An 18036-nucleotide genomic window follows, 5' to 3' on the forward strand; every position below is an offset into this window, starting at 1 on the left:
CTTAGCAAGGAATCGCAATATCTGAGCGGCATCCGAGTGTTGCATGACACTTTGTTAAGGTTCTTGCCAGAAAGCGCTTTGTATAAACTGTGTTAATTTGGATTTGGCTCCAACCTCAGTTGACTCATGATATTGATGAAAGTTTCCCTCAGATCTTCAGCAGTCTCCAAAAGCTTGGGTGTCGGGTCGCTGGAGGATCTCCTTCAGAAGGTGCAATGCAGTGTGACAACCGACGCACCCTGTGCCCTGACGGGTTACTGTTCACAGGGCCAGTAGCTGAGGATGACAGAGCGCTGGTCGAGGGTGGTTGCAGAACGTGCCCCCCCGAGGACTGGCCAGCACACTGCGTTCTCAGATTCACGTGGGGACTCCAGTAAAGGGACAGTCACCTGCCTGGCATGGACCTCAGTGTCCTCTGCTGAGCCAGGCTGGTGCCGAGGGCCTCCCTTGCTCTCTTGAGGAGTCTGTCCTCCTTCCTTGACAGGTGAGGAAACCGAGGCTTTCCCACGGCCAGCAGTGGTGATGTGGGCCACATCGAGCCCAGTGCTGTGTGTGAAAGACCAGTTCTCCCAACCACAGGGTGCTACTGCAGTCCTCGATCTGGAGAGACCTACATTGTGTTTCACCTTTGCAATTCCCATTTTAAAAAAAAATCTGGCCAGGCAAATCATCTGAACAACGCTTCATTGGGCTGATGTTTAACCCATCGAGGGTGGGCTGCTGTCGGGCTTGAGAATCAATGGCCCTTCATGGCGAACCACTCTTACCTCTTCGTGTCGTTGGATTCTGAGCCATCTGGCCAGGTCTCTGGGAGTCGAGTCTGAGAAGTCTGAGCTGTTCTACTGTGTGTATCTAAAAGCTGCCAGTGTTATTCCTTGAAAAGTAATTGGTGCTTCAGCATTTTGACTAACATAGGCAAATGTCCCCTTCCTTTCCCAATGTACTCAAGAATTTAAAGTTTTTTTAAAAAAAATTTTTCATGAATCAAAACATGCGCACTGATCCCAGAGCTCAGCATTGCCGGGGTGGGGGCAGGGAGGAGTCTGCCGCTGAGCTGTTAGGTGGCCTGTCTTAGGAGACAGCTCGGCTGCCAGAGCAGATGGCATTGGGCCTTATCTCTCCCTGGCTGACATCACCTTCAGGTGGTCTGTTTGTCTTGGCCTGGGTGATGCTCCGGGCCAGGTAGATCGGTGGTTTACACGTGATGTTCTGCCAGCTGCTCTCGGGACCCTACATGGCTCCTCTTCCCGGAGAGATTCTGGAGCCCTCAGAACATGGGCTGGCCGGCTGCTGGCCTGAGGTGCGGCGGCTGCAGGAAGGATGCGGTTTGATCTGGCTCTGCTGAGGAGACTCTGGCATCAGGTTCTAGGCAGTTGTGTTTTTGCAAATTTGATGAGTGGGGAGGGTGGGAGTATTTTGGGTTCTGGCTTATTTTCTTTGGCTAGAATTCAAGAGTCCAAGAAGATCAGAGCTGGCAGATGCCTTTTAGATGATCCAGCCCTCCCCCTTCTGCTCCCGATGGGGAGGCTTTGTTGAAGGCCACCTTCAGGAGGTGGGGGAGGAGAGGCAAGGAAGGGAATGCATAGTTGCATGCCCACTCACTGCCAAGGTGGGGAGGGGGGCTGCCCTCTTTTGCAGATGAGAGACCCAAAGGATTCTATCAAAACAGTCCCAAATTTAGATGTATCTGATTCCTAAACATGCAGTAATCATGGAAGTCGTAATGGCTGGTCCCCTGAGCACTACCTGCACACCAGAAACTGCCGAGCTCTCTCCTGAGTCTCCCCATGGAACCCTCACAGCTGTGTCAGGGAGGTGTCATTGACGCCTTATTTTATACAGTGGAAGAGACGAGGCCCAGAGAAGGCTAAGGGGTCTGTCCAGTGTCACAACATGATGAGAGAGACGGCAGAGGCTCTGTTCCCACGTCTGGAGCCAAAGTCCATTTGCCTAGTTTCGGGGAAGGGGCAGTGGAGTCACATACACCACCTGCAATCCCTCCCTCGGGGCGGGGGGAGCTCTCGGTGGCCCCCGATAGCCTTTCCCGTCGGATTTGCTGTTTCTAATCCCTTCCACCTGGATCTTCAGTGATTCAGATGGTTGGATTCGATTTGGTTTCCATGGGAATCTGTGTGCGTGTGTGTTCTCCGGCTCTCTGGGAAATGAGTTGATGTCACCCACAGGGCCTCCGGGTGAGGGGGTGGCGGCTGGGTCTGGGAGCTGAGCGGGACTGGGCGATGTGCGGCTCCTGTCGGGGGGCTGATTTGTTTCCCTTTCTCTTGGAAGCAGACCAGCTCACAGAGAAAATGGAAACGGTGACCTTTTACTGATTTCTCTCCACACAATTGCTTTTTGTTTTCCTGCCCCCAGACTGAAGGTGGGCAGAACTCAGACAAGCCTGGAAATCCTCAAACCACCATTTCCCGTCCTCCCCCACCCCCAGCCCTATGTCCTAGCAAAGCCACTGGGACTTAGAGCAAACTCCGAGTGACAGATGGCAGGAACACTCATCTGGATCAGCGCAAAATGAGGCTTTGGAAAATAAAACCGGGGTGCCTCCCCTGCCCTCCTCGTAGGTTTCCTGGGAGCACCCTGCAGAGGAGGGGAGAGGACGCCTCGCCCACCCAACACCCACGGTGGGGCTCGGCCCCGGCCTCTGAGGTCTGTCCTGCCAGGCTCCCTCAGGATGGCCCCTCAGGATGGCACAGGCACTGCCCAGTGTCCCCGAAAGGGTGCGGTGAACAGAAGCAGGTCCAGATCCGCCCTGTCACTTGCTAGCCACGTGGCCTTCCTTGGCCGCTCGCTTGACCTGTCTGGGGCTTAGATTTCTCATCTGTGAAACGGGGTAGCGTCAGTGTCTCGGAGCATGTCTCGAACACGGAACGCACACGGCACTGGGCCCGGCACACCGGCCTCTGCCGCCCTCCCCTGCTTCCAGGATGGCGGCTGGTTCACTCTTTCTCTTTTCCCTGATCCAAGAAAGACATTCCTCCTAACTCCTATTTCCTGGAAGAACTGAGGTCTTCAGTGCGGGCTGCACTTTCATGCCGTGTCCCAGGCTGACACCCCTCTGCCCACGGCAACCTGTTTCTTGACTCCGTAATTTCTTTTCATTTTCTTGATGTGGTTGGTGACAATATTAAAGACACTGAAGAATGAAGGGAGTAGCCGCAGGTCCACCTTGACCTCTCTGAACTCTTACCTTCCATTGTGTGGGGCTGGGTGGAAGCCCAAGGACCGAGCTTGGATCTTAACACTGTCATCCACAGGTGTGTGCCGTGGGCCCCTGCACGTCAGCCCCAGAGGCTGTTAAACGGCTGCCGTGACAGTACAGGGGCCAGGCCTGGCTTCGTAGGATTTGCCCGGTGAATGGGTGGCTGTCCCTATATGCAGGTACTGGTGTGTGTCGTCCCCACACGCACCTCTGCCGTGTCATCCCGCGTTCCTTACATGCTGCGTACTTAGCGGGATGGATCATGGGATGAAGGCCAGGGCCGTGCCTGCCCCTCCGCTGTGGGCACAGGAGATGAACCGGGGCGATGTGGGGGAGGGGCGCGTCATTTCATGAAACGATAGCCGTGGGGCAAGCCCCCAGCATTTTCTCTTGAGTCTCTGTCCTCACAGTTTCCCTTTCTTGCCGCCATAGGCCTTGACGTAATGCTGGGTCTGATGAGCCCAAATCAGCTTTCCTGGCCCGCTGTCCCGCAGGGGCCCTCCCTGTTCTGTCGTGGGAGAGGCTCCCCCTCCCCGCCACTGACTTAGAGCCTGGGTAAGCGGTCATCCTCTTAGGTCAGTATCTGCCCAGGCCTGCTGGGCAGGAGGGGATTATGGCAGGAGCAGCCGCAGCTGGTCTCAGAGCCCCTGGACTTAAGCCAGCGAGGCTGGCCCGGGCGGCCTCACACGGACATCTCTGGGACAGTAGTGCATAGCCACCGACATGGTGGGAACGCCGCAGTTTGCAAACCACACCCAGGTCGGTCGCACAGTTTTAGTCTTGGGAGTGGCTCCGTGGAGCGGGTGGGCTTGTCCACTTGCTGACCTCAGCTTACAACGGATGGCAGGGATGCTCAGAGAAGGCCTATAACTTGGCCAGGGGCTCATGGTGGGTATACAGTTAAGTTAATAGCATGCAACAAACAGTGCCCTAAACAAGGAAATGTTTGCTCTTCTCGCTGACCTAGAAGGCCTCATACAGCAGGCCATGAATGTCACCCAGCCCGGCTGGAGTTTGTCCTTCTGCTTCCTGCTGTCATCCTGAGCACGTAGCTTTTGTCCTCGGGTTTGGCCGAGGAACCCCCAAGCATCTCATCTGTGTTCCAGGTAGGAAGCAGGTAGGAGGGTGAAAGGAAAAAATCAAAAGGCCAAGTTTAACCCTTTAAAAAAACTCTCCTCGAAGCCCCGGGAAGTTCTGTGGGCATCTCAGTGGTCAGAGCTGAGTCCCCGACCATCCTTGGCTGCAGGGAGACAGGGCAGGGGAGAATTTTATGAAGCACATGGCTGCTTGTACAAAATTGGGATTCTATCATAAAAGAGTAGTGAACAACAGATGCTTGGGGTGCCAACCAACAGAGTCTGCCATAGTTTACAAAGCTCTCAAGCCAGGATTGGCAGCTAAAGAGATGAAATCTTTAAGGAATACTTAGTGATAGGTGCTGTTTCTCCACTTGCCAGCTTACAGGCAGTGTAGACTGTGCAAATCTCTCGGTGCACCCTCTGGGCCAGAGCCTGTCTGCAGCAGAGCCAGCTTTTCGCTCTGGGAGTTGGCAGTCTGGTTGGGGAGGCAGCTGCTACACAGATATTTGGAACTGTGGTCGGTGCTGCCTTAAAGAAGGGAACATGGGACCGTGTGTCGTGTATGGTGGCAGAGAGGGCCTCTCCAAGAAGGTGAGGTTCGTGTTGAGGCCCTTCCAAGTCTGGCACACAAAGACGCACATGCCTGCAGTTTGAGGGCAGATGCACATTTTAGGAGAGTGGGAGGAGCAGATATTATTTCTCTGTTCTGTATGTTAGTGTAGTCCAGGATGTGCTGCATGGGTTGCTAGACCTCGGAGCTGCTGGGAGATAAAAAGTCATCCGTAGTCAAATAAGTGTGGGAACCTGATTTACTGCATGCGCCATAGGGAGTCTCAGTGCACGTTGCCTAGAAAGGTTTCCTCAACTGCTCCTCCCGGCACACAGTGTAAAACGGGGACGTTGGAGAGAACAGGCTTTGGGCTCGGACTGTCCAAACCCAAGGTTGGTTCACACCCTGCTGCACCGTCCCAGCTCTGTGATCTTGGGCAAAGTACTTCACCTCTCTCAGCCTCAGTTTTCTCATCTGTACAGTGTGGATGTTGTTACCCAGTCGGGTTGTTGTGAGGACTTGACAAGAAAACACATGTGATCAGGGCAGGCCTGGAGGAAGAGGCAGTGGCTGATACGATTATTACTGTACCCATCGCTGCTGTCACCTCTGAACCTTAAGAAAGTGGCTTTCTGGACTCATCCAGAGGGAAAGATCTGTGCAGCCTGGATATTTCTCTCCCGCAGCCCCCTGGCTGGGTCAGACCCCCGAGAGCAAGGTCCCCTGTGGTCTGGTTCTGGCTGTGGGAGAGCTGAGCCTGGGTTCTTCGTGGCGGAGGGGCGTGTGTGTGTTCCCGGCCACCGTGACAGCCAGAGCGGGCGCCCCTGATGAGCCCTGAGACGGGGGACTTTCCTCCCTCAGGCAAGGACAGTGCACATGCGGCTCTGACGTTCTGGGTTCCTTGCACCTTCTCGTTGGGAAAACGTGGGGGACGCGGGACGGGCTCCTGTCTCCAGAACACTGGGTGATTCATCCTCACGGGGACAGAAAGACAGAATGTTCTTTTGGGACTGAAGAGGACAAAGGCATGTGTTTGTGTTTTAATTCTCCCATTCAATCTCAGACACAGTCTTCTCGGTTTTGCCCAATGGAGAAAAAAACCAGAGCTGGCTTAGAGGCGCATGCGTGTGTGTGTGTGTGTGTGTGTGTGTGAGAGAGAGAGAGAGAGAGAGAGAGAGGGAGAGACTTAGGGGACGGGACTTGGGCAGGGGGGGAAGATCATGGCACTTGCTTTTGCTTCTCCTTCCTGTACGGGCTGGCGGCCCCGGAACTGAGAGGAGGGCCAAGGGGTCCCATGGACCGTTGGTGTAAGGGCACAGGCCCCAGAAGATGAGGGCTCTGATCCTGGTTCTACCACTACAAGCTGTGACCTGGGGGAAGTCACCTCAGTTTCTTCACCTGTGAAAGGGGATTGATAGTCTTCCCTGCCTAACTCTTCTTGGTGAGCGCTTAGCTCAGCAAATCTCCCTCACCTGTGCTCACCTACGACTAGCAGGCAGCCCCGCACCTGCGTGCCCCTCACCACATCACTGCCACTTTCTGAGGCTGGTCTTCACCTTCCTGCTGGGGCTGCCAATGTCAAATGCCTCTTCCCCGAGACCTGCCCGGGCTGAGGGTCAGGGCAGCGCTGAGGCAGGGCCACGGTAATTGCGCTTGTGTGGCCCTCGCAGGGGTGAAGCATTGGTGCTCTGTGAGGCTCTTACTAGGCCCCGGGGAGGACCGAGTAGACAATGTTCCTTCCTAGGGGCTAATGCTTGCCTTTATTGGGCCAGGCTCAGATCTTATCAGATCTTTCATCCAGCAGATGCTGAGCACCATAGTAAACAACAGCCAGGTAGCCTCTTCTTCCTGAATCAAGGGGTTGGACCCTCAAATGTAGCTCTGGTTCCACATCTGTGTAATCTTAAGGCTTCCAAAGAGATAAGTCAACACCTCTTACCCCTTCCCACCCTTGGGAGTTGCTGGAGACATTCTTGGTGCCAGCCGGGGCTGGGTGTCCCGTGGCTGCCACCACTTTAAAACCCTCCGCTGCATGCAGTGTTTGGTGCTGTGCTCCAGCCTCTACTCGGTGGCTCGTCTCCTCCTAAGGAGCAGGTGGAGGAAGCTCTTTCCCGTCTCAGAGGTGAGACCTGGAGTCTCAGAGGGCTTGGGAAGGGTGGGGCTTGCGTTTGAGCCCTGACGTCCACAGGCAGTGGGGACACTGCCTGTCCTGGCCTATTTTTAGAGGGAGCCATGTGGGTCAGCTGGGAGACAATGAAGAATGTGCCCCCACAATGGGCCATTGTCCCCACAGTGGCTCCAGGGCCAGGCGGGCCCAGCAGATGATCCTGGCCCCCACCGGGGCATTGCTCTGTCCTCTATGGATTTTTCCAGCCTTTTTATGGGCAGGAAAGACGAGTTGGGCCTTGAGGGGAAGAGAGGGGGCAGGGAGGTGGGGTGAGCTCTGCGTTCGGGGACTGATCTCGTTGGGGTGGTCAGGAGGTGGCCCAGAAGGACCCCTTGCTGGGCAGGCCTGGGCACTGCTAGAGAGCCCGTGCTGTGCCCAATTATGCCGCCACTGTCACTTTGCAAACACCCCCCCCCCAATCCTCAAGAGGTTTCCACAGAGGTATGTTGGTGGTCTGGGTTTTGCTGGCTTCAGGGATCTCAGAGTGACAGCCGGGAACCCCCGTATCTGTCTGGGATGGGGAAGGCACAAATGCTCGGTAAAAACACAACACTGAGCTTTCAGGCTCTGCTGGTAGAGCCAGGGAACTGGGCTGTACTTTTTCTTTGTTTGTGAGCCGGTTCCTCAGGTTGGGAATCTCTGGTCTCGTGGCACCTGGAGTGTCTCCTGGTCCGGCTCCCAACCCTGGGGGTTTGAATCCACTTCCCACCAGCTAGTGAGTTCTTATCTCCTCATCCCTCCAGGGACTAAGGACACCTGGTGTATAATAGGTGCCTAATAAATGCTTGTTAGATAAAATGGAACTGGCTTAAGTTTCTGAGGTAAGAAGTAGCAGAGTTAGGATCTGATCCCTAGGCTGTGTAGACACCACCTCCAGGGGTTCACTCGCAGGCCGAGAGCCCTGGACTGGTGGGCACAGCCCACCTGCTGAGTCCCGTGGGTCTCTGGCATCCCCAGGAGGTAGGTGGGGTCTAGGCTTATCCTCATTTCACAGATACGGGCTGGGGAGGGGGTGACTTGGCCCCCACAGGGCTCCTAAGTGGGTGGTCTCTCCCATCCCCTCTTCTTCTTCTCGAGTGAGGTTGTGAACACTGAACTTCCTCTTTCTTGCCACATGGCCACGGGGCAGTGACCGACGTGGGTCACAGTTCAGCTGACTACTGCAAGCAGGTTCATCAGCATCTGGAGTGTTCCATATCCCACTACGATGCCTCATTGACACTTTAGAAAATAGATGCTGCCCGCTGACCTGAGGTGGCCTCCCGAGGCCCGAGTGTGAGCCTCTCCCTCGGGGGGCAAAGCACTGAGAAGTGTGGGGGCTGCGGTGAGGCCGACTGTCTGGGGGATCTGCCTTGGCCGCTTCCTGCCTGTGTGGCTCTGGGCCACTGACTTCACTTCCTCGAGCCGGAGTGGGTCCCACGGCCCTAGCAGGGCTCTCGTGAGGGATGAAGGACCTGGAGGGACGTAGCTCAGCACCGCCCCTGACACCTGGACAGTCTCTGTGTCCTGTCCTCTGCAGGCTGGGGGCTCTGCCTCCCCTGCTAGCCCTGGTGGGAGGAGAGCCCAGAGTGGGGGCCTTTCACTGGGGAGGTCACTGCTCTCCGACATGGAAGTCACTCAGGTCCTTGGGAGCTTCTGGGTGACCCCGAAGGGCAGGCGTGGGTTGAAGGGTCAGTGGAATGATGACTGAGAAAGGCTCATGACCACCCTCTTGAGAAGTTTAGATGAACGTAGCAGGTGAAAAATTGGTCTCTGAATGCATTGAGGCACTTGGAACCAAGGCAGGGTGACTACCTGAGGAGGGAGAAAGATGAGTGTGGCTTCACCTCTCAGGAAGGAGCCTTGGAAGGTTTAGTGTGCAGGGGAGTGGGGATGACTGGCCGAGTGAGCCTGCTCCAGGACATGGCCTGGAGAGTTGGCTTTGACCAGGAGGAGATCCCCCTGACCCTGAGAAGGGAGGATGTTATGGTATAATTTAGGATTGTTTGGCTTATGTGGGTTGGGAAATTATAGGTCCATGTAATAGAACATCCTGTTGCCCAGACCTCCCTTCTCTCTTTTCCATCTCTGGGCCAGCTATATTTTCAGGCAGGCCCTTGCCTCTTATTAACAGTGTGGCTGCTGCAGATCCAACCCTCACAGCCTTGTTAAGTCAAGTCCAATCGGGTTCCCCAATAGCTAGAAGTGAGTGTGGTTGGCTCTCATTGGCAGGAGCCAACTCATGTGTCCTTCCCAGAACTAGTCCTTGCAACTGGGAGGTGGAAGTCAGGAATTGGCCTCAGCTTGTGGAACATGGTGTGGTGGTCAGTGTCAACAGACCTCCTAGGGCTGACCGTGAGACAGGTGGGTTCCCAGAGGAAATCGGGGGCTGTCCTTAGAAGTAAGGAGTGAGTTCTTGGTAGCCCCAGACCAGCAGATGTCCCTCCCAGGTACAGTAACCTGGGAGAGGTGAGGAGTGGGAGTGGGTGATCAGAAAGCTCAGGCCTGCCGGCCTCCATTCTCCAGACAGAGCAGGCAAAGTCCTGTGCGGGGAAGGCTGCCGGGGCTGGGCTCCCTGGAGTGCCATGCGGTTAATGGCACCCTCTGAACTGGGCCTCTGTCCTCTGCCTCCTAGTGGAGCTCTGCTTCCCTTTCCCACCCTCCTTCTGGACAGAGAGCTCTGCTGCCCAGAACCCAAGGCTCTGGTGGCCACGTGGGAAATGAATTCCCTTAAAACACCACTGGAAAAATGCTGGGTGTCTGTAGTCGGTAAATACAGCCACATGGGCTCTGTGAACCCCACATGACAGGCCCTTTGTCTGCTCTCTTTCCTCAGGAACAGGACATCGAGACTTTACACGGCTCCATTCATGTCACTCTGTGTGGGACCCCCAAGGGAAACCGGCCCGTCATCCTCACGTACCACGACATCGGCATGAACCGTAAGTTCTGAGGCGCTATGGTTCCCTGCTCAGCTGATTCCCAAGACAGTAGAGGAAAAAGGCAGTCAGGAAAGGCTGGTGGCTGGGAGCTGTTTCTCTTTTTCTGGGACTTCCTGGAGCTGTTCTGGGAAGAATTCTTGACGCAGCCTGGAAGAGCCAGAAATGCACTGCGTGTGGGCACGGAGTTGTCCGTGTGCCCAGAGGTGCTGGGAACACAGGGAGCTCTCTACTATCTCTCTGTCTGTGATAGAGACTTTTAACATGTACAGACAGTTTTTAGTATTTTCACAGAATGTATAATTGTCAACACAGTCAATTTTAGAACATTTTCATCACTCCATAAAGAAATCCTTACCTTTATCTACAGCCCCCAATCTTCCCCACACCCCTCTGTAGAAGACCAACCCCTCATCTGCTTTCCTTCTCTATGAATTTGCCCAATCTGGAATTTTATAGAAACAGAATAATATGTAAATTTTTTGTGACTGGTGTCTTTCATAATGTTTTCAAGGTTTATCCATGTTGTAGCATGAATCAGTATTTCATTCCATTATTGCGGAATAATGTTCCATTGTATGGATGGCCTGGATTTTGTTTATTCATTCTTTAGTCAGTGGACATTTGGGTGGTTTCCACTTTTCGGCTATTATGAGTAACGCTGCTATGAATGTTTAGACAGTGAATTCTTAAGAGGACCAGGAAGGGTTTCCATACGTAGGTTTCCAATTTTTCATAGATGGGAATGGAAAGGGATCTACTTAATGTTAAAATGACTTGGAATACAGGTGACTCTCTTTATGATGATTCAGACGGCACTTACAGGCCTTCCTGGGGCAGAAATCTTTATGAACTTGAGTATTGTGAGCTGGATGCCTGCTTGATTTTTGACTGATGGACAGCCTGATTTTCCTTTTTGTCCATAAAGCTTATTAATACCTTGAGGCTGGGCATGATTTGAGTCACTGAAAACTATCTTTCCCCTTCATTCTCACTTTTCTTTTATCTTGCTTCTTCTCCTATTTCCCTTGTATCCATTGTGCATCAGGTCCCGTGCTAGGTATTTGGATATGGATCATCTCATGTCATTGACTCTGACAAGGAAATGGGATTGCATATGGCGGTGTTACTCCCCCATTTGGAAAGCTCATCGTAGGTTCCAGTAGGCTAACTGCTATAACAAAAGACCCCAAGCCCTCTGTGGCTTAACACAATGTATGTTTACTTCTCACTCCTGTAACAGTTCAGTGGGTGTTCAGTGGGACACATTCCACGTGGCAATTCAGGGACCCAGGCTCGTCTAGCTTGTTGCTCTGCCATCCCCCAGAGCCCCAGAGGCTTCTGCTGGCAACACAGCGTCTAGCAAGTAGATGGGAGAAGAGAGAGAAACTCAGATTGGGTAGCAGGTGTTGTAAGAAAATGGTGAGCCTCTCATGCAGTTGGCCAGAGGCTGATCATGTGGCTGGTTCTCAATGCAAGGGAGCCTGGGAAATGTAGTCCAGCTGCATGCCCAGGAGGAAAGCAGACATGGTTGGGTGAGCATCTGGGCATCTTTGCCTCAGGCCCTTAGCAATTAGAAGATTCCTCCAAGGCCATGTGAGAGGAGAATCCGTGCTTTATCTACCATGCTCCTCCTTGTTTGAAACTTATGTGTGCCCTAACCAGTGCTCCAGATGTGAGAGTTCAGCAGATCCAGAGAGAAAGAGAGTATTGGTGGAGCAACTGTACCTCATGCTGGGGCCATTAGAGCCGTCACTGACAGGAAAGCAGCAGGAGCCAGACCAGGAGCCCCCTCTCAGCAGGAGGGCAAGTTCAAGGTTCATCTGCCAGATACCACTCCCCTGCCCTGTCACTTATTCTTGCCTTTTATCAGGGGAGGAAAGTCGGAATGGGAAAACAAACAAACAAACAAGATCTGTATTCCTTCTTCTAAGTTCATTTCTCCCTGCTGAATAGGAGTGAAACTAACAAAATGAATGTGCTTTGCCACCGAGCCATCTAATTTTTTCTCACCTTTTTTCTCATCTCTCTCCCCTGCCCGTTCTTCAGACAAAACCTGCTACAACCCCCTCTTCAACTATGAGGACATGCAGGAGATCACCCAGCACTTTGCCGTCTGCCACGTGGATGCCCCGGGCCAGCAGGATGGCGCTGCCTCCTTCCCCGTGGGGTAAGAGAAGGGGTCTCCTGCCCCCGGAGCCCTACGTGGTAGAGCCTGGGGGAGGTGGGGGTGTTATTGCAGTAAAATACAAAATTCATTATTTTAACCACTTTTTATTGTAATAAAATATATATAACATAAAATGTAGCATTTTTAAATATATAGTTCAGTGGCATTAAGTACGTTCACACAGGGTTGTGCAACCATCACCACCCTCCGTCTCCAGGACTTTTTCATCTTCCCAGGCTGAGACTCGGAGCCCATTAGAGATATCTTCCCCGTTCCCCCATCCTTCCTGCAAGGCTGGCTTTATCACAGGCGTGCTCAACCCGGGCCACAGTGGGAGAGGACCTGGATGTGACCAAATAGTGAGGAGAAAAACCTAGAAAGTCGGGAAGAAAAAGAGAGGGAGAGAGATGATATTGATGGAGTACTTACTATGAGCCAGGGTTAATCGTTTTTATTTTTAAAAGTAGTTTTCATTTAATCCTTATGGCCAGCTATGTGTGGCTGGCATTGTTAGCTTCATGTTCCACATGTAGAAACTGAGGCATAGAGGCCTTAACTACTTAGCTCAAGGTCGCACAGCTGAGAATTGGTAGAGTCGGGCTTTATCCCTAGTCTGCCGACTCCAAGACTCATGTTCTCTTTGGAACATCAGGTCGCCTTACTGGAAGGTGTTTATATGCCCTGGCCCTTCTCAGCGTGCGTAGCATGGGGCGTGGCCTTTCGGTTTCCGTCATGCAGCTGTGGTCAGACTTGCTGACCACCCCCTCCCCCTGCAATCAGCACCACTTAGGCGGATCCCAGAGACGCCCTCCGCCCTCCCCGCTGCTCCCCCAGGTACCTGATGCTGTGATTAAACCAGAGCAGGAGAAGGTTCTTGGGTTTAAAGTCTTCCAAGAGGGACCTTCTTGTCATTTACAAATAGATAGCTTTCTTAATTAGCACTCAGAATTATCCTTAGTAATTAACCTTTATCAGAGAGCAAGAAAAGGGACACCCAGCCACATGGGGCTAGAACCAAAAATCAAAAGCTTATTAAAACAATAGGACGTGGTTAATCATTTACCAGCAGATAAAGCCAGAGTTATGTCAGTAAATCTGTCTGCTTGGACCAGCTGTTTGAAAGATTTGGCATAAAACAGAAGCTCTTGACTCCCCCTGGAGAAGTTTTAAAAATATTCTGAGACCTGGGCCCCATCCCTAGGAATTTGTGTTCAGTTGACCTGGAGGCAAAGTGCAGGGTGGTGCCCCCAGGTTTACTGGGTGATTGGAGTGTGCGGCTAGTGGGAGCCGCTGTCCAAACAGGACCTGGCTTATTTCTGCCTCTTCTAGAGAGTGGGGTGGAGTTCTGGGTTTGGGGCCAGGCCAGGCCCTCTGAGGGTGAGCCCCCTCCGTGCTGAGACCCCTGGCTGGGCTCCTCCTGGCTCTGAGTCTGCTTCCCACACGGGAGGGGCCTTGTAAGCGGAATGCAGTTGCCTCCTGGCTGTGCACCCAGGCCTGGGGAGCAGGGAGCAAGCAGAGGCCCTGAAGCTACGTGGCTTCTCCAGCGTCACACTGTGGGGGCTGCATGGCCACTCCAGAGGGGCTTGGTGCCTTTGCCACTCTTTTCCGCCAGGGCTCTCTCAGCTCCAGGGCTGCACGTATGCAGAGCCGTACCGTATAGGCTCTCTCTGGGGCTTTTGTACATGCTGGTTCCCTGCCTAGAATATGTGTCCCACACTCTTCACTCATCGGGCTCCCATGACCCCTTCAATGTCACTTCTTCCGAGAAGACTTGCCTGACCACTTGCTCACTCAGGTCTCCCTGTTTCCATCTCCTCTCGAGCACCCTCCCTCCCTCTGTAGCCTTCGTTGTAAGTCACACTCCCTTGTCTCTGTGGACTCACGGCTGGCTCCCGTGCTGGCAGCGTCTGCTTTTCTCAGTGCCTTCCCAAGACCCGGCATGTGTGAGGATCGGTCATTACACTTTGTCGGACATTACGCTTTCATGCCTGTTTTAATTCCTGCTCCCTGAGATTGGAATTGTGAAATGCCTACTAGACAGTGTCATCCCCAGTCCTGCAACGTCCCAGCCCAGAAGCTAAACACACAAGAGGACAGCTGTTTCTGGCTCTCCACCCGTTGGTCTCGTGAGGCCAAGCGGCTTATCTCTCAGCCTCAGTGATATTTGTGATCTTGATATTGGGTGAAATCATAGAACTATCGTGAGGGTTTAATGAGCTGAAAATGCTCATAAATGCTTACGTGGGACCTGGCGCATAGGAAGCAGTTGATAGTTAGGGAGTGCTGTGGGGACCTCAGAAGGAGAGTGAGACGGGACCAGATGGGGAGCCTGGGTGCACGGGGTGGGCGGTTGCGTGGCCCGTGCCCCTCAAGCGCGTCCCCGTTTGGATCAGCCCTTTCTGCCAGCATCTGGGCTCTCCCCAACTGCTCTCTGCGTCTTCCTCAGGTACATGTACCCCTCCATGGATCAGCTGGCCGAAATGCTTCCTGGAGTCCTTCACCAATTTGGGTAAGAGCGAGGGATCGATGCCCCCAGAATCTGCAGAGAAGGGCAGCTTCTAGCTTCCTCCTATCCCTTGGCTTTCATCCGGCCTGACCAGTAAAATTCAGGTTGGAGTTTAAAGATGAGGCAAGGAATTAGTTGTCGCACTTGGTAAATACTGCTCTTTGCACAGTCTCTGTGCTGCAGGCTGCCTCCTGTAACTTCAGCATATCTCTCTCAGTGAGCACGTTACGCTACGTGCCGGCAGCCACCCCACCCACCTCATGCTCGCCTCCTGTTCTTCCATTCCCTTCTCCTTCTGATGGAACGTTCTGGAACAGGGCTGCCTGCGACCTTAGCTTCTCTTTCCAGACCCTCATTATTCCAGTGCTCCTCTCTTTTATGGGTCTTTTATGTAATGATAATACCTCATGGTTCTTGCCCAATCTATTTTCATTCCAAGTTTTAGAATCCAAAATAAAGCTTACGCGTGGGAAGACGTGATGCCGTAATGGGTCTTCCTGTAAATGTCAGACGGTCTCTCGGAGCCTGGGTGGCAGCCAGCAGGGAAGGAAGGAGAAGGGGCCAGTTTCTCCAAGGTCACGGTCTCTGTCCAGCCGTAAAGCACAGCGCAGCTCGGGAGTTCCTGCCTTGCCTAGCGAGCCAGCCACCCTCAGGAAGTCCTGCGCGGGTTGTTAGGGCGCCTGCCACGCTTTCCTTCCGTGACACGCATTTTTCTTTCTGCTTCCAGGCTGAAAAGCATCATAGGCATGGGCACAGGAGCAGGCGCCTACATCCTAACTCGATTTGCGGTGAGTTGTTTGGCATTTTGTAAAACATACGTATTAAATAAAATTAATTCAAGATTAAGGAAGACATTTGGGAAAGCATTTAAAAACCAGAAAGGGAAAAAGAAATGACCCATGTGCTCCACGGTTGTGTGTGTGCGTGTGGTGTGTGTCACATGTATGCACTTGCAGACCACAGTGGACTCATTCTGTTGTCATCAGCTTTGCTCAGTTAGCTGTCCAGCGTGGACAGCTCCACACTGGGAATTCTGCTATGACGCGTCTTTGGAAGAACTGCTCAGTTTTTTGTAGTCAAGTACTCCTGGACCCTAACTGATTCTAAACCAGAAACAGAGACACGTGAGTTTACAGGACAGGTGTCACCGTTATTACTGTGGACCCAAGTCAAGTGCTACTGGCTCCTTTGTATCCTTACCAAACAAGTGTTTGAAAATGCAACAGAACTCATTTTATTCAGCTCTAGGTATTTTTGACTACCTATTATCAGCTAGGCTTTGCTAGAGGTTAGAAATGCTGACAAGGATACAGAACGGTCTGGCTGTCCAGGCTCTGAGAAAATCGAAAAAAAAGGTCTCAACTATATCCTAGGTATGTGTGTGAAACACACACACACACACACACACCCTGACACAGAGTTCTGTGCTGCATAACGACGTTTTGGTCAATGACAGACTGCATACCCAGTCATGGTCCTGTATGATTACAATGCCATATTTACTGTACCTTTTCTGTATTTAGGTATGTTTAGATACACAGCTTGCTACCATTGTGTTACAATTGCCTATAGCACATGTTGTACGGGTTTGTAGCCTGGGTATATATTAGGCCATGCCATCTAGCTTTGTGTAAGTACACTGTAGGATGTTAAGGACAAAATCACCTAATGACACATTTCTCAGAACGTAGCCCTGTCGTTAGGTGATGCAGAACTGTGTGTGTGTGTGTGTGTGTGCGCGTGTGTGTGTGAATATATAAATATATATCTCCTAGAAGTAATGGAATTGTTACTGCTGTGACTAGGGAGCATTTGGCACCCCGTCTGATTGGTGAGGTTGGTGGTGTGTTATGCCCGTTTGATAACCGGGAAAGCCGAGGCTCAGTGAGCTGACGTGACTTGCCCAAGCAGGTCTGTGCAGCACGTGTGCTCTCTACTTCTGCGCCTTCCTCTTTCCTTTATCCACTCTCTCAGGGGCCCGATCCAGCATCTGCTGAGCTGAGACCCCAGTTCTGCCCGGGGTAGGGATTGGGGGGTGGCGATGGCTCGAGAACAGCAGCCTGCTTTGGGGCCTCACACTGGCCCTTTTTTGGCACTTCTCTCAAGCTTTGGTTTGACTTTTCAAGTCCATAGTATTTCAGATTGCCAGGTTGCCTGTCTCACTTCGGGTCTTGAATTGCAGCTGAACAACCCCGAGATGGTGGAGGGCCTCGTCCTCATCAACGTGAACCCTTGTGCCGAAGGCTGGATGGACTGGGCCGCCTCCAAGGTGAGGCTGGGGGCCTGCGTCAGGCAGGTGGGGTCCCTGCATGCACAGGCACAGGTGCACACAGCCTCTGCCTGGAGCAGCCTTGCAGCTACGAGACCTCTCTTCACCCCACTCTGCCACTACCCCTACTGCCCGCCCCAGCAAAGAAAGCGGTTTTCATCTGCTTTGCTTAGATTAACAAACATGACCTTAGCTATTCACCGTTCACAAGATTTCATTAGGACTGTGCTATCTAACCTGGAGATACCACTGGGACATGGGCCCCTGAGCCAGTTTTGAGAAGTATCACTCAGATTAGAAAGTATTTGCTGGCTACCTAACCTGTGCCCGGCTTTGCTGAAGATGCTGAGCATCTTGATAAACAAGACTTCTTGAGATGCACGAGACAAAAGCCTCTAATCTTAGAAATTCACATATTATTAATAAAAAAAAAATGTGTATTTAGTACCGATTGTCACTAAATTTTATGATAACAATTAGCTAACATTTATTGAGAGCTTACTATGTGCAAGTTCTACTCTATGTTGCTAGATATGCATGACCTCACTTAATCCTCGAAATAACTCTAGGAGGTAGGAATTTTTATAACCATTTTACAGAGGAGGAAACTGAGGTTCAGGGTGGTTAGGGAAGTTGTCCAGGGTCACATGCAGCCAGGCAGTGGAGCTGGGACGCGATGCACATCCCTTTGGCTCCAAGGTCTGTGGGCTTCACTGTACCTGCCACTGGGGTTCCTGTCCCGGGTGGGAGACAGGCAGGCCTGGGCTGCAGATGGGCTGCCTGGACAAGAAGGGGCCTGAGCTATCTTGGGAAGCTGTGCCCTGGCTTGTGTCCTGTCATTCCTTGTTTATCTTTTAAAAATTATTACTGTTTTCGTTTTTCCCTATAAAGGCCCCGGTGTTTTCCAATGAGAGGGAGAAATCAGTCCAATTGAAACAGAACAAAGCCTTTCAAGCTGGGGGGATCCTGGCTCCTCATTCTGAAAGTGTGTTTTTGCCAAGTTTGAGGCGGCTGTCAGGGACAGAGGGCTCGCAGGGGTCATGCCTCTCCCTCTGCCTCCCACCCCTGTCCTGGCAAGCCTGACGTTGTATTTTTTCCATGAGCATTCCACCAGCGTGCGGGAGCCCTTCCCCTGCCTGCATGACATTTGGGAGTGGAACACA

The 18036-nt window shown here is 52.6% G+C and overlaps 1 protein-coding gene across 1 annotated transcript in view; it reads left to right on the forward strand.

The window, feature by feature from the left end:
* The window catches only part of NDRG1 (N-myc downstream regulated 1), a 54570-nt gene that overhangs the window by 20479 nt on the left and 16055 nt on the right, over positions 1–18036 (forward strand). Inside the window, exons 4-8 of the mRNA XM_069465397.1 lie at positions 9826–9931; positions 11978–12098; positions 14545–14607; positions 15332–15392; positions 16787–16873. Of these exons, the coding sequence (XP_069321498.1) occupies positions 9826–9931; positions 11978–12098; positions 14545–14607; positions 15332–15392; positions 16787–16873 (438 nt within the window). The remainder of the gene's footprint in view (positions 1–9825; positions 9932–11977; positions 12099–14544; positions 14608–15331; positions 15393–16786; positions 16874–18036) is intronic.

The sequence above is a fragment of the Eulemur rufifrons genome, chromosome 3, assembly GCF_041146395.1.
Source record: "Eulemur rufifrons isolate Redbay chromosome 3, OSU_ERuf_1, whole genome shotgun sequence".
Lineage (NCBI taxonomy): Eukaryota > Metazoa > Chordata > Mammalia > Primates > Lemuridae > Eulemur > Eulemur rufifrons.